We start from the raw sequence: 25,596 nt of genomic DNA on the forward strand, positions 1-25,596 counted from the left end.
GAGAACGGGAGAGAAAAGAGCTGTGATGGGTTAAAGAGCTGTAATTAAGGTAAAGCGACAATATTTATCCGATGTAAAAATGGGAAACCAAGGAAAGCCATCTTCAGCGCTGTCAATAATGAAGTTTGAACCCACCATCTCCCGAATAACACTTCTTTTCAGTTTGGCACCAAAATACACCATGATTTTAAGATGAGAACACAATAAGATGACGGTTGCAACAGAAGATCTACTATAAATTTTTTTTGCTAGTGGTTTTACGTCGCACCGACACAGACAGGTCTTATGGCGACGATGGGATAGGAAAGGGCTAGGAGTTGGAAGGTAGCGGCCGTGGCCTCAATTAAGGTGCAGCCCCAGCATTTGCCTGGTGTGTAAATGGGAATCCATGGGAAACCATCTTCAGAGCTGCCGACAGTGGGATTCGAACCCACCATCTCCCGGATGCAAGCTCACAGCCGCGCGCCTCTAACCGCACGGCCATCACGCCCGGTAGGTCTACTATACAGAACTGCTTCATAGAAGTAAATGAATGAATTTATACAGAGTGTATGAAAAAATGAGCCTCGAAACGAATAATTACAGAGTCGTCCGAGTATATTTACTGAGTGCACATCGACACGTCTTGAATGGCAGAATAAAACGCGGGACACCGCTTATAATAAACTGTTGCACGAGTAATCACACAGAAAAAACATTTCACATGGGCCTGACCTATTTCTAGGGCCCCGTGCTTGATATCCTATCCTCGGCAGGGGTAGTCGGATGTTTGAAGGGCGGACACTCCATGTCGTACGATGTCGGCGTGTAAAAGATCTCTGGTGACACATTTGGATTTGATGTTTACCCGACAAGATTAATTAAATCTCAGCCCAAGAGAGTTTCGGTTTACTCGGTCTGCCATCTAGTGGGCCTAGAGTAATACAGAACGTCGAAATTGACGAGCAGACAGCCAGATTGCGCCAAATTGAAATGTCTGCCTTCGGTAGCTGAGGCCATATGATTATTATTTTGTGTGTGTTATTTATGCGTTTGGAGTAGGTTAAAATCGCTAAATAACAATAATAATGTGTGCAATTCATTTATATCTTCTCTCATCATTAAGGGCGCCCAGAGGATAGCTTGTAAGGGGGGTGGGGTTGCTAGACCTGGGGGGCATGTAGTATTTTTAATATTTTGGAAGATGAATGACGATTTGTATTCCACGGTAGAATACCACCCACGGTATCCGCTACCACTTTTACGTAATACCGACTTTTAAATCATTTTCATGAAAGAAAAACACCTGACTATATTAGATTTTTTCTTTTCCCTGAGAGCTATGCCCCCCCCCCCCCCATCATCATGAGTGGAAAGTTATGTGCTGTGTTTGGCTGCAATGATTGCGAAGTGCAGAAGAATTCGCGGACTTTCTTCCGTTTCCTTCGTGACAAGAAAATGTACAGTAAGTAGATATTGTGTTTACACACCAGATGGCTCAAGAACGCCGTACTTTCTACTTACAAATGTCCCGCATGCACAAATGATAAATGGGATATCTACCAACAGATTTTCACAGGCGCACTACTGCCAGCGAGTAGGTTACGTCAGAATATGAAGAGATAAGAATCAGCCTCTCGCTCGCAGCATGTCACTCAGCGCTACTGGTCTAATTCACCCCTTGCAATAGTAAACATAGTTTTCCAACGCATATTTCTATACTGGGGTATGGTACAGCCGCACTATATTTGCTGTCAGCATATCGGCAATGAATAGTGTGTTCAGCAGCGACAAATACACAGACATTATTTTAGTCTGGACAACCTGGTCGGAATGCAGCCGAAGCTCCAAACAGACGTAGGCCAACGCCCCTACACACGTATTTCACCGAACAGTATTAGTTTTTGTTTCATACAAGCAACTCTATTATCGAGTGAAATGTCTACACGTGTATAAATTAATATGTTATTAAATTTCCTTTTCTGCACCTTTAGCGTGTTTACAAACAGTAGAGGTGATTAGGAGGTGGGGCGAGGAGGTACAGTGGAACCCTACCCCAACTTTTTGGAGTAAACATTACATTTTTTTCCACTTTAGCCAGCTGGATCTAGGACTTATTAAAAAAAAGCTATTTGTACAAGCCTTGTTGTCTTATCTGCTAATTCTTTCCTTTATTTTTTAATTATTAACATAATTATTGTCGGAAATACGCACAAAATGCCGTTCGTCGGGGCTAACCGATTTGTATAGCGCTGCGGCAAGTAGTGGAGACTTTGCATGTGCTGTGAGGAAGGGTAGTAGGGGTACATATTTTTTGACAAGGTCGTGGACACAGAGTTATAATTCACCCGCCTGCCGCGTGCATCCGTCAGTCTGGCAGTCTCGTTTAGTGTCTGTTAGTTCCTTAGTGTGTATTCAAATACTAAACGATTTTAATTGCATAATCATGCCGTACTTCTATTTAATTGCACCGGGCGAGCAGGCCGTGGGATTAGGGGCGCGCAGCTGTGAGCTTGCACGCGGGAGATAGTGGTTTCGAATCCTACTGTCGGCCGGCCTGAATATGGTTTTCCGTGGTTTCCCATTTTCACACCAGGAAAATGCTAGGGCTGTACCTTAATTAAGACCACGGCCTCTTCCTTTCCACGCGTAGCCCTTTCCTGTCTCATCGTCGCCATAAGTCGTATCTGCGTCGGTGCGACGTAAAGCTAATTCTTTTTCTTCTTAATCTGCTTACCCTCCAGGGTTGATTTGTCCTCGGACTCAGCGAGGGATCCCACCTCTACCGCCTCAAGGTCAGTGTCCTGGAGGGTGAGACATTGGGTCGGTATACAAATCGGGAGGATGGCCAGTACCTCACCCAGGTGACCTCACCTGCTATGCTGAACAGGGGCCTTGGTGGGGGGATGGGAAGTTTGGAAGGTTTAGACAACTGTGAGGGAAGGAAGGGGCCGTGGCCTTAAGTTAGGGATCACCCCGGCGTTTGCCTGGAGGAGAAGTGGGAAACCACGGAAAACCACTTCCAGGAGGACTGAGGTGGCAATCGGACCCACCTCTACCCAGTCGACCTCCCGAGGCTGAGTAGACCCCGTTCCAGCCCTCGTACCACTTTTCAGAACATCGTGGCAAAGCCGAGGTTCGAACTCGGGCCTCCGGGGGTGGCAGCTAATCACACTAACCACTACACCACAGAAGCGGACTTAAAGCCAATTGTAAAATAATTCAATTGTAATTGTAATTTCAACGGGGGATAATACCAACGTTCCTTTCACTGGGTTAAATTATTTGTTTTGTGTTATGTTATTTATTAAGTAAATCTATTTAACCTGTCCCGTTGTTTGTTTGTGAGACCTGGTGAAAATTTTAGTATAAAGCATATAATCACAATCTCGAAAAAAGTATTATTACAAATAAACCACGGGGCAGGTTAATTACATTTACATAATAAATAACATAAAACAAACAAAAGAATTTAGTCCGGTGAAAGTAAAGTTGGTATTATCTCCCGTTGAAATTACAAGTAAATATTTTTTTTACAATTGACTTTACGTCGCAGTGACACAGATAGGACTCATGGCAACGATGAGACAGGAAAGGGCTACGCCTGGAAAGGAAGAGGCCGTGGCCTTAATTAAGCTACAGCCCCAGCACTTGCCTGGTGTGAAAATGGGAGACAACGGAAATCCATATTCAGGGCTGCCGACAGTGGGATTCGAAACCACTATCTTCCGGGTGCAAGCTCACATTTGCGCGCCTCTAACCACACGGACAGCTCGCCCGGTACAATTAAATAGACGTACGGCATGATTATGCAATTAAAATCATTTAGTATTTTAATACACACTAAGAATCTAAATAGCACTAAAAGAGAGTGCCAGACTGATGGATGCGCGCGGCAAGCGGGTGAATTATAACTCAGTGTCCACGACCTCGTCAAAAAAATATGTACCCCTACTACCCTTCCTCACAGCAATGCAAAGTCTCCACTACTTGCCGTAGCGCTATACAAATCGTTTAGCCGCGGCGAATGGCATTTTGTGCGTATTTCCGACAGTAATTATGTTAATAATTTAAAAATAAAGAAAAGAATTAGCAGATAAGACAACAAGGCTTGTACAAATAGCTTGTTTTTAAAATAATTCCTAGTTCCAGCTGGCAAAAGTAGAAAAAAATGTAATGTTTACTCCAAAAAGTGGGGGGAGGGTGCCACTGTCCCTCCTCACTCCAACCCCTAATCACCGCTACTGTTTGTAAACACGATAAAGATGCAGAAAAGGAAATTTAATAACATATTAATTTATACACGTGTAGACATTTCACTCGATAATAGAGTTGCTTGTATGAAACAAAAACTAATACTGTTCGGTGAAATACGTGTGTAGGGGCATTGGCCTACGTCTGTTTGGAGCTTCGGCTGCATTCCGACCAGGTTGTCCAGATTAAAATAATGTCTGTGTATTCGTCGCTGGTGAACACACTATTCATTGCCGACATGCTGACAGCAAATATAGTGCGGTTGTACCATACACCAGCCTAGAAATATGCGGTGGAAAACGATGTTTACTATTGCAAGGGGTGCATTAGACCAGTAGCGCTGAGTAACATGCAGTGTATTACAGGCTGGTCGTTATCTCTTCATATTCTGACGTAACCTACCCGCTGGCAGTAGTGCGCCTGTAAAAATGAGCTGGTAGATATCCCATTCATCATTTGTGCATGCGGGACATTTGTAAGTAGGAAGTACGGCGTTCGGGAGGCACCTGGTATATATATTCTCCAATGACAAACAGATTTGTATAGTACTTCCAAAACTTCAGCTGCACGACCCACTTTTAACCGACTTTTAACCGACTAGTTGTAGGTGTGATCTGTGGGTTTTGAAATGTCAGAAAGAAAGAAGGGATGTTACGCTTCAATACAAATTATAAGGTTTGTTCAGATAATTTTCATATCAGCGACTTTAGAAATGCTCCGCTATACAGTCAAGGGTATGTTATATTTTTACTCTAACTGTACGTAAATATTCCTCAAAATATAACTATCGATAACGTTTTCATGCTTTTCTTTATTTATCCCTCTCCAGTCTGGATCTGTACCAACACAGAATCTCAAAACAAAACAAATAAATGCTACCGCCCCATCCAAGAGGAAAAGGTATGTGCCGATCTGTTTAATAACAAGTGTCTTAATGTGATGATACAATGTTTTCCAAATAAGGAAAAAGGCAAATCTAACCGCAAACGTTCAGGCAGGAATCCTAAAGCAAAAGAAGTAATGTATAAATGAAAAGCAAGTCCTTTCACAGCAGGGCCTTTCATATCATGAATATATGTCTAATTTCAGCCTTCCAATAATAATCTGCTAAATAATTCTTCTTTTATTTATCCAGAATTGCTTCAGCAACTTTAAATTTTATATCTTAATAACACTTTCTTTCTAGACATAATTTATTTATCCATTTCAGTTTATGAATTTTGCATTTTTATTTGAATCTGGCGTGAATTTTCAGGTCATGCCACTACGAGCGCCACTTGCGAATTATCTCGCATTTTACCAAGCTTAAATCATGAAGTTTCCTGTATTGTCTTTACTGTATTTGCTGTAATTCAGTCCACTTACTTTTATTTTGTACTTTTTCCATCACCGAATATGTTTGAACCTAAGAAATACCAATTTTAGGATTTTCGAGACTGTTAGTCAAATCAACTCCTCTCGGTTGTTATAAAGAGAATGTGTATCTGGACGGTGATCCAACCTTCACGGAATCAGATAATCCTCTATAGTTCAGTCCAAAGAAGTGAGGACCTAATGCATCTACTGAATCATAGGTTTGGAGGCTTAATTAACTAAAGAAAACAATAACACTGCAGATTCTTTAAATCTTGAAAGATAAGTAGAATATAGAATTGGTGAATAATTTGAGCTCTTCCAGAGTAGTGTAGTTCTGCCTCTCATTCTAGGCTGAAGCTTGAATATCCCTCTTCATTGGTTTAGTTGGTCCCGCAGTACGCGGCGACGTATCTTTCCTGTGGTGGTCTTCGGGATTGAGTCTACGAACAGGACCCCACCTCTCAGCCACTTGTGTTCAGCCATATTCTCTGAAAATACAAGGAAATCGTACATCAACTCAAGATTCATAACAGAGCTAAAACTTATGTGTATCGGGATATGGAAAACAAATGTTTGGTCAATACTTAATGCGAGTTAAATGTCTAGAAGTAAAAACGTTTGAACTTCTCCCAGAAATGGGCAGCTTGCAGATTTGCAACGAGTGGTGCTCAGCGGCAATTCACGGTTTTGTCTCCAAACAGACGACCGCCGAATTCAAGTCTGGAAAAGTGAAGGCCAGTGCAGTGATCCTCGCCACACGGCCCCTACAAGAGGTGTTATACATCTTAGGATTCTCGTTCCTCACTGGTGGTCCCCCTGTGGGTGGGGGCGGTAGAATAACACCCACGGTATCCCCTGCCTGTCGTAAGAGGCGACTGAAAGGGGCCCCAGAGGCTCTGAACTTTGGAGAGTGGGTTGGCGACCACGGGGCCCTTAGCTGAGTCCCAGCATTGCTTCCACTTACTTGTGCCTGGCTCCTCACTTTCATCTATCCCATCCGACCTCTCTTGGTCAACTCTTGTTCTTTTCCGACCCCAACGCTATTAGGTTTGCGAGGGCTAGGGAGTCTTTCAATAATACGCCCTTCGTGGCCCTTGTCTTCCTTTGGCCGATACCTTCATTTCTCGAAGTGTCGGATCCCTTCCATTTTTCCCCTGATTAGTGTTAATTAGAGGATGGTTGCCTAGTTGTACTTCCTCTTAAAACAATAATCACCACCACCACCACCACCTCACTGGTGGTAATTGAACGACCCATGACGTCGCGGTGATACGTTCAGGAAATTCTGCGACCATGTTGCTTCCTTTCCTGGTGCAGCTTAATAGCCGGTGTCCCACAGCACCGGTATCTCTGGTCTGCCTAAGTCATGTCACTGTGCTTCATTGGCCAGCAACGTCTGCATACCTCTCGACTTTCAACAACGTTTGGAACGAGATTGTCGGCAACTACGGCAGATTAGGAGCGTCAGTTACGACAACTGTGGCAGGATTTTCCTTAAGAGAAAACATCTGACGTCTGTTTGCCTCCATGCCCGTCTTCGTGCTACGGGTGGTCCAACATCGTACTGAGTGCATGCTTGCTGTGGTACGATATATTTCATATTTTGAAGCAATTGATCCCTTCCCGCACTCAAAAGTGTGTGAAAAATTACACTTTAGCGTACTGTAATTACTTTCAGTACTGATTTATTAGAAATTGTGTCTGATTGCTTGAACTCCGCTTTACAGTAATGTAAATACGGATAGTCAGAGAGATTGTGAATCAGCGAACACCTTAATCTTGTTGAACTATTTCTCCGCCTGATTGCAACACTGTTCTTCCCTCCTACAGCAAAAATGGTATCTCTGTATTCCCATCTGAAGTAATCTGCCGCCATTGACTAATGAATGGGTTCATCCATTTCCGACAAATAAATATCGCATATATTACAATGTATTTTCTATAAATCCTTTCCTTCTTTTGCCTGTATTATAGTTTGTATATTTTTTGTTTCCTTTCTTTTGCTAAATCTCTAATTATTTAATACAATGCAGTATACGCCTTCTGTGATTGAGCTTTAGCTCTGTTGAATAAATAAATAAATAAATAAATAAATAAATAAATAAATAAATAAATAAATAAATAAATAAATAAATAAATAAATAAATACAACACTGTATCTAGAGGGAAAGCAACAAATGCCAAATGGACGAATTTAGTGCGGAAAGACCTACAATACCTAAACATTGATCACGTTGACATTTACAACCGAGATAAATTCAGAAAGTTAGTCAAGACATCTGACTCTCTCCAGTCACTAACAACTAAATCACTGCGTCCAGGAGTAGGAATGAAATGGACTCAGGAAAGAAAAGACATCCATAGCGCTAGAATGAAGGAATACTGGGCTAAGAGGAAGGAAAGGGCTCACCAGAGTTAAGAACCACGTGGTACATCGTAGGCCTAAACGAAGGAGAAGAATAAATAAATAAATAAATAAATAAATAAATAAATAAATAAATAAATAAATAAATAAATAAATAAATAAATAAATGTCATTCGCTGCTTCACGTAACATTAATTTTGATGTTTCAATACCACATAGCACGATGTACACACCTGTTATATGTTTCTTAGTAACATAGTCGCAACAAAACATGGATGATTTATGTGACATATCAGAATCATTACGTTCCATTAGGTAGAACATTTTGCACTAGACATATCACATGGATTAACTGACCGACAATTATACGCGCCACGGTGAAAGAGAACAGTTTGGTACTCTATATTGATTTTATCCCAAAGGAATGACTGCACGTTGAAATTAAGAACAACACTGAATTTGGCTGTGGTTGAGGATGAAACCTGTAGAGTTATATTTTTGAAAAATGAAGTTAGTGGTCAATATCATTGTTATTAATAACCCCACGGAAAAGAGGACTTTTTTCAAAAGTCTCTGAATATATTTAATAATGTGGTTGTTTGGGTGGTCAGTCCATACACTTGTTTGATGCAGCCTTCCATGTCACCCTATCGTGGGCTAACCTTTTCATTTTTACGCAATTACTGCATCCTACATCTACTCTAATCTACTTGCCATATTCATACCTTGGTCTCCTCTGCCGTTCTTACAGCCTACACTTCCCTCAAAAACGAACTGAACAAGTCCTAGGTGTCTTAAGATGTGCTCTCTTTCTTCTTCTGGTCTAAAATTTCGCCAAATCGATCTTCTCTCCCCAATTCGACTCAGTATCTCTTTATTTGTGACTCGATCTATCCATCTCACCTTCAGCATTCTTCTTTAACACCACATTTCAAAGCTTATATTCTCCTTCCTTTTGAGCTAGTTATCATCCATATTTCACATCCATACAATGCCACGCTATAGGTGAATTCAAAAAGTCTTTCTAATTCCTATATTAAAGTTCGAAGTGAGTAAATGTCTTTTCTTATGGAAAGCCTTCCTTGCTTGTGCTAATCTCCATTTTATGTCCTCCTTATTTCTGCCATCGCTAGTTATTCTTGTACCCAAGTAACAATATCCGTCTACTTCCTTTAAGATTTAATTTCCTAATCTAATATTTCCTGCATCACCTGACTTCATTCGACCGCACTCCATTTCTTTTGTTTTGGACTTACAGTATATATATTTTCAACTTGTATTCCTTACCCAAGTGTATGTCCATACCATTCAGTAATTTCTGCAGATCTTCTGCTGACTCAGATACAATAACATCAGCAGAGTTTTGATTTTCTCTCCTTGGATTGTGAATTATTTTCCTAATTTATCTTTGATTTCCTTTTTCACCTGTTGTATGTAAACATTGAAAAGGAGGCGGGACAAATTGCACCCTTGCCTCATTCCTTTCTGGATTGCTGCTTCTTTTCCATAGCCATCGGTTCTTATCATTGTAGACTTACTTTTGTACAGATTGTAGATAATTTAAGCACATGAAAAGAGAATGTTGATGTATTTAATGGTTCTAGAGACTCTGTAGGCTATATCTATATATTATTTACCTCTCATAGATCAAGTTTTTTGTTCTAGAGACTCTGTAGGCTATATCTATATATTATTTACCCCTCATAGATCAAGTTTTTTGTATCAGCGAAGCTGATCTTCCTCTTTCTGTGGGTTCACACCACTAATGCACTGGCATTGCGGCCAGACGAGGTCGTGCTCTTTCTGAATTAACGAGGCAAGTCTTAACGCAGTTCCCATCTCATGTGCCGACACGTTGCTGCTTTTATCAAAGTATTAACTCGTAACAGCTCGCCTGAGGATCTCCATACACAACTTAATGGAGTCCAGTTAGTGGCCTTGAGCCACTCGTAAAACGTCAAAGTCCGAACTGTAACTGAGGTCACGTAATTCACATCTCAGAACACATTTTTCCTGGTTAAAAGTGTAATAATAATAATAATAATAATAATAATAATAATAATAATAATAATAATAATAATAATAATAATAGTCGTATTGTCTCAGCTACCGTGTGCAGACATTTCAATTTACACTCCATCTGGCTGTCTGCTAGTCAATTTCGACGTTCCGTTTTACTCTAAGCCAACTAGATGGCAGAACGAATAAACCGAAATTCTCTTGCGTGTCTGTGGCTGAGATTTAATGAATTTTGTCGGATAAATACTGAATGGTCCGCCTCTGTGGTGTAGTGGTTAGTGTGATTAGCTGCCACCCCCAGAGGCCCGGGTTCGATTCCCGGCTCTGCCACAAAATTTGAAAAGTGGTACGAGGGCTGGAACGGGGTCCACTCAGCCTCGGGAGGTCAACTGAGTAGAGGGGGGTTCGATTCCTTCCTCAGCCATCCTGGAAGTGGTTTACCGTGGTTTCCCACTTCTACTCCAGGCAAATGCCGAGATGGTACCTAACTTAAGGCCACGGCCGCTTCCTTCCCTCTTCCTTGTCTATCCCATCCAATCTTCCCATCCCTCCACAAGGCCCCTGTTCAGCATAGCAGGTGGGGCCGCCTGGTCGAGATACTGGTCATCCTCCCCAGTTGTATACCCAGACCCAGAGTCTGAAGCTGCAGGACACTGCCCTTGAGGCGGTAGAGGTGGGATCCTTCGCTGAGTCCGAGGGAGAAGCTGACGAAATACCGAATGTGTCACTACAAATCTTTTACCTGCCGACATCGTACAACATGGAGTGTCGAATGGACTTTTTTCCGCCGTTTAAAATTCCGGCCACCTCTGCCGGGTTTGAACCCGCTATCTTGGGACCGCAGGCCGATACTCCACCACTGATCCACACAGGCAGCTGAACTAAGTCTCACACGTGTGCAATTTTCTGCGAAAGACCTTTTCAGACCCAAGATCAGACGGAGGGGAACACATAATAATTTAGATATAAAATGGGGAAAGGTATTCACTTCACATTATCATTGTGAGAGAACTACGCACTTTACTTCAATCTTCAATCAATCACCACTGATCTGCACTTGCCGGGCTGAGGTGGCTCAGGCGGTTGAGGCGTTCTTCTGACCCCAACTTGGCAGGTCGATCATAGCTCAGTCCGGTGGTTTTTGAAGTTGCTCAAATGCGTCAATTCGCATTTACTGGCACTTATTTATTTATTTATTTATTTATTTATTTATTTATTTATTTATTTATTTATTTTGACTTTCATAACTGGAGATTGCCCCTGAGGACAAAGTATACAAAAAGACAAGAATATTAAAAGTAATTGTGAGTTGGTTAGCACATTTGATATACTGTATTTTCTTCTTTTTCTTCTACTTAACCCGTTTACCCTCCAGGGTCGGTTTTTCCCTTGGACTCAGCGTAGGATCCCACCTCTACCGCCTCAAGGGCAGTGTCCTGGAGCTTCAGACTTCGGGTCGGGGGATACAACTGGGGAGAATGACCAGTATCTCGCCCAGGCGGCCTCACCTGCTATGCTGAACAGGGGCCTTGTGGAGGGATGGGAAGACTGGATGGGACAGGCAAGGAAGGGGGAAGGAAGCGGCCGTGGCCTTAAGTTATGTACCATCCCGGCATTTGCCTGGAGGAGAAGTGGGAAACCACGGAAAACCACTTCTAGGATGGCTGAGGTGGGAATCGAACCCACCTCTACTCAGCTGACCTCCCGAAGCTGAGTGGACCCCGTTCCAGCCCTCGTACCACTTTTCAAATTTCGTGGCAGAGCCGGAAATCGAACCCGGACCTCTGGGGGTGGCAGCTAATCACACTAACCATTACACCACAGAGGCGGACATACTGTATGTTATTGCATTAAAAAGTTTGGGAGATATGATTCTTCAGGATTTGGATGGAATATTTCAGGGCTCTCCTGCAATTTATTTTACTAATGTCTAATTATGGGACTAAATTCCGGCACTTCGACGTCTCCGAAAACTGTAGAAGTAGTCAGTGGGACGTAAAGCAAATAACATTATTATTATTATTATTATTATTATTATTATTATTATTATTATTATTATTATTATTATTATTATTATTATTATTATTATTATTATTATTATAATCTGCACTTAGAGATGACGCCCACATGGCCAATTCCCTGCCGTTTCTTTACATAGTCTTCTAATAATGGTATCACAGAACTTGGAAATTTATTGAACATTTCCCTTTGTAAATTATTCCAGTCCCTAACCCCTCTTCCTACAAACGAATATTTTCCTTAATTTAATTTCCTGAATTCCAACTTTATATTTTTTCATCCAACTTTTAAATTCTTTACGCAAGCTTATTCATCCACCAATGTCATTCCAAGTAATCTCTACACTGACAGCTTGGAATATTCCGCTTAATCAAGCTGCTCGTCTCCTTACTCCCAATTCTTCCCAGACAAAATTTGCAACTATTTTGTAACACTACTAGTTTGTCTGAAATTACCCAGGACAAATCGTGGTGCATTCCTTTGGAACTTTTCCATTTCTGAAAAATGTAATCTTTGGATATGATAAAATAACTAGAATAGTACCTTGTGCGAATAATGTACAGTCGAAACCGGTTATAACGACCCCGAAGAGACCGCCAATCAACGGTCGTTATAGGCGATAGTCGTAAAAACCAGTCATAACGACTCCGCAGGGACCGCCAATCAACGGTCGTTATAGGCGATAGTGGCACAAACCAGTTATAAGGACTCCGAAGGGACGGTCGTTAGAGCCGATAGTCGCAAAAATCGGTTATAACGACCCCGAAGGGACCGCCAATCTACGGTCGTTATGGGCGACAGTCGTAAAAACCAGTCATAACGACTCCGCAGGGACCGCCAATGAACGCTCGTCATAGGCGATAGCCGCACAAACCAGTTATAACGACTTCGCAGGGACCGCCAATCAACGGTTTTTATAGGCGATAGTCGCACAAACCGATCATAACGACTTCGCAGGGACCACCAATCAACAGTCGTCATAGCTGATAGGCGCACGAACCGTTTGTAACGACCCCGAAGGGACTGCCAATGAACGGTCGTTATAGCCGATAGTCGCACAACTCGTTTATAATGACCCCGAAGGGAACGCTAACCTACGGTCATTATAGCCGATAGTTGCACAAACCAGTTATAAAGACTCCGAAGAGACCGCCAATCAACGGTCGTTATAGGCGATAGTCGCACTAATCGGTTACAACGACTCCGAAGGGACCGACAATCAACGGTCTTTATAGACGATAGTCGTACAAACCATTATAACGGCTCCGAAGGGACCGACGATCAACGTTCGTTATAGGCGATAGTTGCACAAACCGGTTTTTTGTATTTGTTAAAAATGTCAAATCTGTAAGTTTTAGGGTGGACGCTTCCATAGTTAATTAACAGAATTAAGTTAATACTTCAAGGAAACGTACCCCTAACTAAAGTAGGTAGGCCCTACTGTATAGATAGTATAGTGTTGGTGGAGTGATACTGCGAGGAATTTCATTGGGTTTCGCTTGAAGAGTAGGTCGGTCGGTACATTATTTGTTCTTTGCGGCTTAAACCATCTAAGTAAATATTCTTCAATATTTCACGTAATATGGTCATTTGATATTTAAAGTTTGCAAGTTGCTTTACGTCGCACCGACACACATAGGTCTTATGGCGACGATGGGACAGGAAAGGGCTGGGAGTGGGAAGGAAGCGGCCGTGGCCTTAATTAAGGTACAGCCCCAACATTTGCCTGGTGTGAAAATGGGAAACCACAGAAAACCATCTTCAGGGCTGCCGACAGTGGGGTTCGAACCTACTATCTCCCGAATACTGGATACTGGCCGCACTTAAGCGATTGCAGCTATCGAGCTGGGTATTTGGTATTTAAAGACTTTTCCTCGAAAAAGAGACTGTATTTTCTCTCTGTCCTTCCAAATTGTAGAAATCGTTCAGTGTGATACACCTAGTTCCTTCCCGACACTGACATTTGTTTCCCCATTTTCTAATCACCATATTATGTGTGACATTCCTTCCTTTCCTTCTACGACATCTTCACAGCGCTGCCTGCCTTGACTTTGACTACTGATTTGAAATCTGCAATAATAAGCGTTAAATTGTTGTGAGGAATCTCCAAATACGTAACAATAAAAAAATCAACATTGGCCATTATAACTGATTCATGCATCTAAAAATGCGATCAAAATACGTCGTTTTATGCGATATGTCGTAATAAGCGAGGTCGTACTAAGCGATTTTTTAATACTATGTTTATTTAGGATATAGACGGGACCGTTACCTTGCTGTTATATCCGGTACGTCGTTAAAAGCGACGTCGCAATAGACGGGTTCGGCTGTATTTAGTAACATTGCTGATGTAGGATTTCATGAATATTGAACCGTATGTTTGGTCTCCTCCCGCCTTGAAGGACTTGATACCTGTGCAGTGCTCCTAGTGAGCTCATTGAAATTTACTACTATTGTTTGTCCAGCCCTTGTCCCGTTTCCCTACGGGGTCGGGTATGAGGTGAGATGAATTTGTCGTGGCGGTTTTTTTTATGACCGGATGCCCTTCCTGACGTCAACCTCATCAGAGGAGTTAATGAGAGATGAAATGAATGACGTGATATATGATAGTAGGGAGAGGGTGAAACCCGGTGCCGGCACATAGCCTACTCCTGTCGAATAGCACCAAGGGGTCTGCTCAAGGCTTAACGTCCCCATCCGACGGACGAATCACCATCAACAGCGTCATATGCCCTCACTCCATATGAGCACTGCGGAGAGGTTTGGAATTTAATCCAGGCTTTTGGCACGCAATCTAGTGATTAGAAATTGTATACCACCACCTCCCCTACCCTGCCGGCCAACATTCTGATGGTGAAAATTTTTTCGACCAACGGGACTCGAACCGGCTAACCTCGGTGTTAGACCGTTTTAGACTTCAGCGCCTTAACGATCATGGCCACCAGGCGGGCTATTGAAATTTACTACTATTAATTGTGCGTATTTCTGAATGTCCTAGGCATTGATATTTTGTAATAAATGTGTCTCTCCCTGTTCCTCACTTATGGCTCCATGGACAAGGAATTCATTCCGTCCTGGGGCGTCCCTCCGTATTTGCATTTCTTTTCGTATGTCGATCGTCTGCCATGCTCCCTCGCGTGTACTTACCCCCTCCCGGCTTCTCCGAGAGAGGGGGCGTGCTGACGTTGGTCGTGGGTCCTTCCCCTACCGGCGAACCGGTGTGGCTCGCCGGGTGATGGACTTTCTCACTTACCTGCTGCTCTTGGTGTAGAGCACTACTCTTTCGTTGAACCAAGGACCGTGAGGGGGGCATGGGAGGTAAGATCTACTGGCTTGCTATGTGTTGATAGGATGATGGGAGGAACTTGAAACTAGGAACTTGTACGGATATGTAACGCCATGCATCTGGTTGTAATTTGATAAGGGACGGCTTGGTGCCGAGATATTTTGTGTAAGTAACTTAAAGTGTTGTATGTTTCTTGTATCATGGGGAAAAAGCTCACGAAAATGAGAGAAAGGTTCCAGAATGTTCTGGACGTGTAGTTTAGGAAGTACGCGTGTCATTGTGCCTTCACTGATAGAAGATTTTTCCTTACCTTGTAACTGGCGAGCTGTATATACGTTGTAGCTCTGTAGTGATTAGTCAGACATTTATTTTGTACCAAGGCGCGCAGGTTACGTTATGTTAGACCATTTATTGGAGGAGAGGAATTCCTCTATGTTTTACGAGGATGAGAAATGGAAACGGGTCAAAACCCTCCTTTAGTTATGTTGATTTCCAAGCGCTTCCGAAATTGTTTGTTTTCCATTGTCTGTGAATAAATGTTGTTGTCAAGCTGTTTGGAATTGGGTCTTGACATTAAACCTCTGGGTTGGACCTTTCATTTATATCCAGATCCCTGGCCCGCTCTCCTTTGGGTCGTCCTGCCGGTTGAATTACGGCACAAATATTATACTCCTGTAAGTGAATTCCCATTATGGTTATTTGCATTGAGATTCTATTTGGTGATTTTGCTCAGTAACCTTTCAAGTTGAAAACGAAGGCGGATCTCTCTTAGATATGCCATAGTCTGCACGTTAGGAACTACCAAGCGAGTGTGTACGCTGTTTGAGTCACGTAGCTGTCAGCTTGGTTCCGGGAGATTGTGAGTTCGAACACCACTGTTCAAGTTATGAAGTGTATCGGATCCTCCCCAGGATTACTTGATTTGAGTCTACAAGAGATTCAAAGAAAAGCTGCACAAATTTTTCTGGCTGGTGTCCGACGAATTTGACGAATTTGTTTGGAGAACGTTGCAAACTTTACGCTGGGAAGAGCTGGGAGGAAGGAGACGAGCTGCTCGATTAAGCGGTCTGCTCCGAACTGTCAGCGGAGAGATGGCGTGGAATATCTTAGTAGATGAATAGTCTTGAAAGGAGTTTTTAAAAGTAAGAAGATAAAGTTGGTTTCAAGTTGACAAAGTAGGAAAGATCAGAATTTGAAGATAAATTTAGAATTCAAATGGACAATTTGGAAGAAATATTCGTTTTTTAAGAAGGGGAATTAGGAATTGGAATAATTTACCAAGGGAGATCTTCGATAAATTTCTAACTTCTTTAAAAATCATATAGATGCTTTCCCATTTTCACAAAAGGAAAACGCTGGGGGTCACTTCCTCCCTAGTCCAAGCCTTTTCCAGTCCCTTGTGGCCAGAAGACCTCCTTGTGTCAGTGGGACTTCAAGCAAATTGTAAAAATAAGATTGATGTCAAGTTTACACCGTGTCAGGTAGGCCCCCAGTTTTCATCATGATGTAATTTATGAGGGTGATGGCTTTTACGTAATTTGTATCAGGAAGTATAAGAACCATAAAAGTATCCATAGACTTAAAATATAAGTTTTATCTGTACTTTGCTCAGAAATGTATCGGCCGTGTCAACAGTAACAAGGAAATGCACTTTTTAATTACCCGTTATCTCTGTCTGTCTGTCTGTCTGTCTGTCTGTATAAGGGGAGATCAAACATGTTTCCGTTCGACGGCCCTTCAGTCCTGAATAGTGATGGCAATCAGGCAAAATCACCGTGAGCATTGAGACACTAATCTCACTGACGCACCGGGTTGAAGATGCCCGTCCGGTAAACACCGTGTACTGCTGCACAACAACAACAACAACAACAACAACAACAACAACAACAACAACAACAACAACAACAACAACAACAACAACAACAACAACAACAACAACAACAACAACAACAACAACAACAACAACAACAACAACAACAACAACAACAACAACAACAACAATCACTACTGATCTGCATTTAGGGCAGTCGCCCAGGTGGCAGATTCCCTATCTGTTGTTTTCCTAGCCTTTTCTTAAATGATCGCAAATAAATTGGACATTTCATGAACATCTCCCTTGGTAAGTTATTCCGATCCCTAACTCCCCTTCCTATAAACGAATATTTGCCCAAATTTGTCCTCTTGAATTCCAACTTTATCTTCCTATTGTGATCTCTCCTACTTTTAAAGACGCCACTCAAACTTATTCGTCTAATGATGTCCTCCCACGCCATATCTCCACTGACAGCTCGGAACATACCACTTAATCGAGCAGCTCGTCTCCTTTCTCCCAAGTCTTCCCAGCCCAAACTTCGCAACATTTTTGTAACACTACTCTTTTGTCGGAAATCACCCAGAATAAATCGAACTGCTTTTCTTTGTATTTTTTTTTTTTTTTTTCAGTTCTTGAATCAAGTAAACCTGGTGAGGGTCCCATACACTGGAACCATACTCTAGTTGGGGTCTTATCAGAGACTTATAAGCCCTCTCCTTTACATCCTTACTACAACCCCTAAATACCCTCATAACCATAATCATATTTATGTGATTACACCAATGAAGATCTTTCCTTATATTAACACCTAGATACTTACAATGATCCCCAAAAGGAACTTTCACCCCATCAACACAGTAATTAAAACTGAGAGGACTTTTCCTATTTGTGAAACTCACAACCTGACTTTTAACCCCGTTTATCATCATACCATTGTCCACCGTCCATCTCACAACATTGTCGAGGTCACCCTGCAGCCGCTCACAATCTTGTAACTTATTTATTACTCTGTACATAATAACATCATCTGCAAACAGCCTTATCTCTGATTCACTTATTTTCACATATCATTGATATATATAAGGAAACATAAAGGTCCAATAATACTGCCTTGAGGAATTCCCCTCTTAATTATTACAGGGTCATATAAAGCTCCCCCTACACTAATTCTCTGAGATCTATTTTCTAGAAATATAGCCACCCATTCAGTCACTTTTTTTTCTAGTCCAATAGCACTCATTTTTGCCAGTAATCATCCATGATCTGCCCTATCAAATGCCTTAGATAGGTCAATCGCAATACAGTCCATTTGGCCTCCTGAATCCAGGATATCTGCTATATCTGTCTGAAATCCTACAAGCTGAGCTTCAGTGGAATAACCTTTCCTAAACCCAAACTGCCTTCTGTCAAACCAGTTATTAATTTCGCAAGCATGTCTAATATAATCAGAAAGAATGCTTTCTCAAAGCTTACATACAATGCATGTCAAACTGACTGGCCTGTAATTTTCAGCTTTATGTCTATCACCCTTTCCTTTATACACAGGGGCTACTATAGCAACTCTCCATTCATTTGGTATAGCTCCGTCAACCAAACAATAATCAAATAAGTATTTCAGATATGGTACTATATCCCAACCCATTGCCTTTAGTATATCCCCAGAAATCTTATCAATTCCAGCTGCTTTCCTAGTTTTCAACTTTTGTATCTTACTGTTAATATCATTGTTATCATAGGTAAATTTGAATACTTCATTAGTATTACTCACCTCCCCTATCTGGACATTGTCCTTGTAACCAACAATCTTTACATACTGCTGACTGAATACTTCTACCTTTTGAAGATCCTCGCATACACACTCCCCTTGTTCATTAATGATTCCTGGAATGTCCTTCTTTGAACCTATTTCTGCTTTAAAGTACCTATACATACCCTTCCATTTTTCACTAAAATTTGTATAACCATCAATTATGCTTGCCGTCATGTTATCCTTAGCTGACTTCTTTGCTATATTCAATTTCCTAGTAAGTTCCTTTAATTTCTCCTTACTTCCATAACCATTTCTAACTCTATTTCATTCCAACCTGCACCTCCTTCTGAGACTCTTTACTTCTCTGTTATAATATAGTGGATCTTTACCATTCCTTACCAGCTTTAAAGGTAAAAACCTGTTTTCACATTCCTCAACAATTGCTTTAAACCCATCCCAGAATCTGATTACATTTTTATCTACCATCTTCCAGCGATCATAGTTACTTTTTAAAAATTCCCCTCATGCCTGTTTTATCAGCCATATGGTACTGCCTAATAGTCCTAATTTAATACCTTCCTTTCTTTCACATTTATTTTTAACTATGACAAAAACAGCTTCATGATCACTAGTACCATCTATTACTTCGGTTTCTCTATAGAGCTCATCTGGTTTTGTCAGCACCACATCCAAAATATTCTTCCCTCTAGTTGTTTCCATCACTGTCTGAATCAACTGCCCTTCCCATATTAACTTATTTGCCATTTGTTGTTCATGCTTCCTGTCGTTCGCATTACCTTCCCAATTGACATTTGGTAAATTGAGATCACCTGCTGCTATCACATTCCTTTCCATATCATTTCCAACATAGCTGATTATCTTATCAAATAATTCTGAATCAGCTTCAACGCTACCCTTTCCCAGTCTGTACACTCCAAATACATCAACATGTCTTTTATCTTTAGAGATGAGCCTTACACCCAGAATTTCATTTTTTTCATCCTTAACTTTTTCGTAGCTTACAAATTCTTCTTTCACCAGAATGCATACTCCCCCTCCTACCATCCTATCCTATCCCTACGACACACACTCCAGTTCTGTAAGAATATTCCTGCATCCATTATATAATTTCTCAGCCATGATTCAACTCCTATTACAATATCTGGTAAGTATATATCTATTAAATTACCTAATTCGATTCCTTTGTTTACAATGCTTCTACAGTTGAGCACTAACATTTTTATGTCATCCCTACTTGATTTCCAGTTCCCTGTTCGCTTAACACCGCACCCTAGGCCACCCCGTTTCCCTGAATGTACCTGCCTATGACCCTTCTAAACAAGTTTCCTAACTTATATGTACCACTGCGGTTTAAGTGAAGGCCATCTGAGCGCAGATCCCTGTCACCTACCCCCCCGCACCGTTAGGATCTAGAAATCTCACTCCCAGTTTCCCACATACCCACTCCATAGTCTCACTTAAATCCCCAATCACCCTCCAGTCAGTATCCCTCCTAGACAGTATTCCACTGATAACAATCTCCGCTTCCTTAAACTTCACCCGTGCTGCATTTACCAGATCCCACACATCCCCAAATTTGTTGGTACTTATACCTGCTTGCCTTACGTTGTTAGTACCAACGTGAAACACTACCACCTTCTCCTTTCCCTCTTTCTTCTCTTCTACTTTCCTCAACATCTGCCTCAACCTAATTCCTGGACAACACTCTACCCTGGTTCCCTTTCCTCCACACACTTTCCCCACAGGGATTTTTACCTGCATCTGAGGGCTGGTTCGAGGTCCACTCAGCCTACCTGATTACAATTGAGGAGCTGTCTGACGGTGAGATGGCGATCCCGGTCTAGAGAGCCAAGAATAACGGCCGAGAGGATCCGTCGTGCTGACCACACGACACCTCGTCATCTACAGGCCTTCGGGCTGAGCAGCGGTCGCTTGGTAGGCCAAGGCCCTTCAAAGGCTGTAGTGCCGTGGGGGGAGGGCATACATTTTTACCGTACCTACTATGATAACCGATATATTCATGAATTTCGAAAATGGGTGAACAGAATTTAATGAAAATCGGTATGCAAAATCTGGAAGTAAGGTGCTACAGTCCAGGCTATAAATAATTTTATTCACTTTGGATGAAATGGTACTTTAGGGAAAAGTGCCTAAAATTTCATTTTTAAATAGGGCTACCTATGTTATTGGTCCTATCGAAAAGTAGTACCTAACAAAAGTTGTAGAGAATACAACTTTCGATCATTTATGTCTGATACGGTCTTCTGTTGCTTAGTCGATATCAACGCCGAGGTTGTCCGGCTCCATGGCTAAATGGTTAGCGTGCTGGCCTTTGGTCACAGGGGTCCCGGGTTCAATTCGCGACAGAGTCGGGGATTTTAACAATCACTGGTTAATTTCGTTGGCACGGGGCTGGGTGTATGTATCGGCTTCATCATTTCATCCTCATCACGATGCGCAGGTCACCTATGGGGGTCAAATGAAAAGACCTGCACCTGGCGAGTCAAACCTGTCCTCGGATAATCCCGGCTCTAAAAGCCATATGCCATTTCATTTATAAACATGAGAGAAATGGTAAAATAACGATCGCTTGAAGAGAGAACCATGATAGATTGAAGGATTTTCTTTACATTAGATGCAGTAACATTACAGAGTCGGAAGTAAACTAAATGCGAAGGCCTACAATATCGAAAGCTAATAAAACCGATCAACAGTAACATCCAGTAGCGGCGATTGGGAATTAAAAGTGTGTGTGTGGGGGAGGGGGGCAAAAATGTACAGACAACAAAAAGGACATGGGTTAGTGGGATATAGTGGCGGGGGGGGGGGGAGGGAGGGAGGAAGACAGCGTGGTGTATGGATGTAAACTGAAAAAAAAATCCTTCAAAGTGGGAATTATTTATGCTCTCTGAGCTAATGTTTTACCAACTTAAGTGTGGCAATAATTTGAGATTCTGATTCAATAATAGACTACACAAAAAAAATTTCACCAAAGGAACAATGTATACATCTATTACAATTAAATAGAATTACGGCGTGATTATGCAATTAAAATCGTTTAGTATTTGACTAGGCCTGTGCACTAAGAAACTAATAGACAGTAAAGAGACTGCTAGACGGACGAATGTGCGCGGCAAGTCGGTGAATCATACCTCAGTGTCCATGATCTTGGCAAAGAATTATACCCCTGGTACCCTTTCTCACAGCATATGCAAATAAGTTAGCCGCGACGAGCGACATTTTGTGCGTATTTCCGTTAATAATTAACGAAAATAAAGTAAAGAATTAGCTGTCAAGAAAACACGGCTCGTACAAAGTGCTTTTATAAACAAATTTACTCCTATATTCCTAGTTTCAGACGGCTAAAATGGAATAATTTTTTCTACACAAAGTGGTTGGGGGGACTGCCCCTCCCTCGCCCCCCTTTGTCGCCGCTACTGGTAACATCACGACGAAATACAAGATCAAGTGTGAGGACTCAGCCATTATAGCGTGGTAGTTTCTTGTCCCGCCACTGCAAGCACTGCGAGCGATTATACCTAACACGTGCTCCATCTCCACTAGTTCCGGCAAGCCGGCTATAGGAAAGTGCCTTACATGTTACTGTGCCTGATACTTCAGTGAATAAGATGATTTGTCTTTCTTTTCCGTTCCTAAGCTCAGTTCATTGTGTGTTGTGCACTTCAAGCATGTATCTTATGAGGCTTGATTAATTTAATAGTTCAGCATGCTCTACTGTTTTGTGCCTGGATGTAAGTCAGGCTATGGTAGAGTAGTTGATATACGATTCTTTTCACCGCCGGATGATAGATCAATTTTGAAAAATCCGCCAGAGCTATTCCACGGAAGGATACTGAGTTAACGCGTAATAGAAGAATGTGTCATGTTCATTTCTCTGATGATTTGAGAGTAAAATCAGATAACTTTATAGTGAATGGCGAAAAAGTGGATATCTCTCGTGTGTGATGGAAATTACGTCCAGGAGTGCCTCACATTTGCCCTAAGAGTATGTATAGGTACTTTTGGGTAGAAACAGGTTCCAAGAAGGACATTCCAGGAATTGTTAATTGTAAATGAACAAGGGGAGTGTGTATGCAAGAATCTTCAAAAGGCAGAAGTATTCATTCAGCAGTATCTAAAAATTGTTGGTTACAAGGATAATGTCTAGACAGAGGAGGTGACTAATACTAAAGAAGTATTAAAATTTACCTATGATAACAATAATATTTACAGTAAGGTACAAAAGTTGAAAATAAGAAAAGCGGCTGGAATAGATACGATGTCTGGGGATATACTAAAGACAATAGGTTGGGATATAGTACCATATCTGAAGGGCTTATTTGATTATTGTTTGCATGAAGGAGTTACACCAAATGAATGGGGAGTTGCTATAGTAGCCCCTGTGTTTAAAGAAAATGGTGGTAGACATAATGCTGAAAATTACAGGCCCGTCAGTTTGACATGCATTGCATGTAAGCTTTGGGAAAACATTATTTCTGATTATATTAGACATGTTTGCGACATTAATAACTGGTTTGATAGAAGGCAGTTGGGTTTAGGAAAGGTTATTCCACTGCAGCTCAACTTGTCGGATTCCAAGGAGACATAGCAGATATCTTGGATTCACGAATTCAAATGGATTGTATCGCGATTGACCTATCTAAGGCATTTGATAGACTAGTTCATGGGAGACAACTGGCGAAAATGAGTGCAATTGAACTAGACAAATGAGTGACTGAATGGGTTGCTATATTTTTAGAAAATAGAACTCAGAGAATTAGAGTAGGTGAAGCTTTATCTGACCCTATAATAATTAAGAGGGGAATTCCTCAAGGCAGCATTATTGGACCTTTATGTTTCTTTATATATATATATATCAATGATATGTGTAAAGAAGTGGAAACAGAGATAAGGCTGTTTGCAGATGATGTTATTCTGTACAGAGTGATAAATATGTTACAAAATTGTGAGCAACTGGCAAATGACCTCGATAATGTTGTGTGATGGACAGTAGGCAATGGTATGATGATAAACGGGGTTAAAAGTCAAGTTGTGTGTTTCACAAATAGGAAAAGTCCTCTCAGTTTTAATTACTGGGTTGATGGCGTGAAAGTTCCTTTTGGGGATCATTGTAAGTACCTAGGTGTTAGTATACGGAAAGATCTCCACTGGGGTAAACACATAAATATGATTGTAAATAAATATTGCAGATGTCTTCACATGGTTATGAGGGTATTTCAGGCTTGTAGTAGTGATGTAAAGGAGAGGGCATATAAATCCTTAGTAAGACCTCAGCTGGAGTATGGTTCCAGTGTATGGGACCATCACCAGGATTACTCGATTCATGAACTGGAAAAAATCCAAGGAACAGCAGCTCGATTTGTTCTGTGTGATTTCCGTAAAAAGAGTAGCGTTACAAAAATGTTGAAAAAGTTTGGCTGGGAAGACTTGGGAGAAAGGGGACGAGCTGTTCAACTAAGTGGTATGTTCCGAGCTGTCAGTGGAGAGATGGCGTGGAATGACATCAGTAGACGAATAAGTTTGTGTGAGATCTTTAAAAGTAGGAAAGATCACAATATGAAGATGAAGGTGGAATTCATGAGGACAAACTGGGGAAAATATTCGTTTATAGAAGGAGAGTTGGGGATTGGAATAACTTACCTAGGGAAATGTTCAATAAATTTCCAATTTCTTTGCTGTCATTTAAGAAAAGGCCAGGAAAACAACAGATAGGGAAACTGCTACCTGGGCAACTGCTCTAAATGCAGATCAGTAGTGACTGAATGACTGACTGATTGATTGATTGAAGGCCGTAGCTCTTATTTCCATGCATGAATTTTTCCATTGTACCCCGCCGTGTTAGTTAATTGTAATCTCTCATTGGTGCATATACTTATCAGTTACAGAGTTATACGTTTCCTCTGGCATCATTGCTAAGTCCAGCTGATCGGTACTGTGGGGCTAGCTCACTCTAGCGCTGCATGACTGGGCGCGCTTGAACTCGATGAGTCTTCACACCTTTTCCTTATATTCGTCATGCTAACATTAGATTGACCATTGTTGTGATGTGATTTATCTCTTCTGCTGCCACTTATCTCCGCTGCGTCCCTAGTAAAACAGCATGCCTGAATATCGGCGGAAAGTGTCTGGGGAGTTAGATAGTTTTTCACATGCTGTATGTTTTATTAGCGTATAATTTGTAAAAGATACTCCTTCGTTCGGTTTTTTGGCGATTTTGTCGCATGGCATTTGCCACTCTGGATATGTGCCGGGAAGTGTAAACACAATCATAAAATGAAGATTAATAACAACGCCAATGATGGCGAGCTTGTTGAACACGAGGGGTCACGGCTCGATATTGAGACGAGTAGCGTGCTGGCAGTCATCAACTGGAGTTTTGGGACTCGTCCGTTCAATTTGCGGTACAACGGGCAATTGTTCCCTGGAGACTGCCTGCAACACGAACATGTTACGATATCAAGAGGTTCGTGGTGCGGTGTCCTGATGGCACATGTATTAACTAGTATTCCCTGGAGAACGTTGAGTCGACATAACTACGGAGCTTGTTCTGGCTTTAAACTCTCCATTTGATTCCCGTTAACGGATAGACAGAGAGATGAAATATCACTTAATGGGCTTTAATCTAGTTGGGAATACGGTGGCAGTATCTCATTTGAAAGTGGATACGATAGTCAGTGCCTCTTCACGTATTTTATATCGTATCATTTTAAGGA

General features: G+C 41.6%; 1 protein-coding gene across 1 annotated transcript in view; it reads right to left on the reverse strand.

Moving 5' to 3' along the window:
* Positions 1 to 5,477: 5,477 nt before the first annotated feature.
* LOC136866968 (luciferin 4-monooxygenase) overlaps positions 5,478 to 25,596 on the reverse strand; it is a 157,148-nt gene continuing 137,029 nt past the window's right edge. The window contains exon 8 of the mRNA XM_067144058.2: positions 5,478 to 6,077. Coding sequence (XP_067000159.2) covers positions 5,962 to 6,077 — 116 coding nt within the window. The 3' untranslated portion in view covers positions 5,478 to 5,961. The remainder of the gene's footprint in view (positions 6,078 to 25,596) is intronic.

The sequence above is a fragment of the Anabrus simplex genome, chromosome 3, assembly GCF_040414725.1.
Source record: "Anabrus simplex isolate iqAnaSimp1 chromosome 3, ASM4041472v1, whole genome shotgun sequence".
Lineage (NCBI taxonomy): Eukaryota > Metazoa > Arthropoda > Insecta > Orthoptera > Tettigoniidae > Anabrus > Anabrus simplex.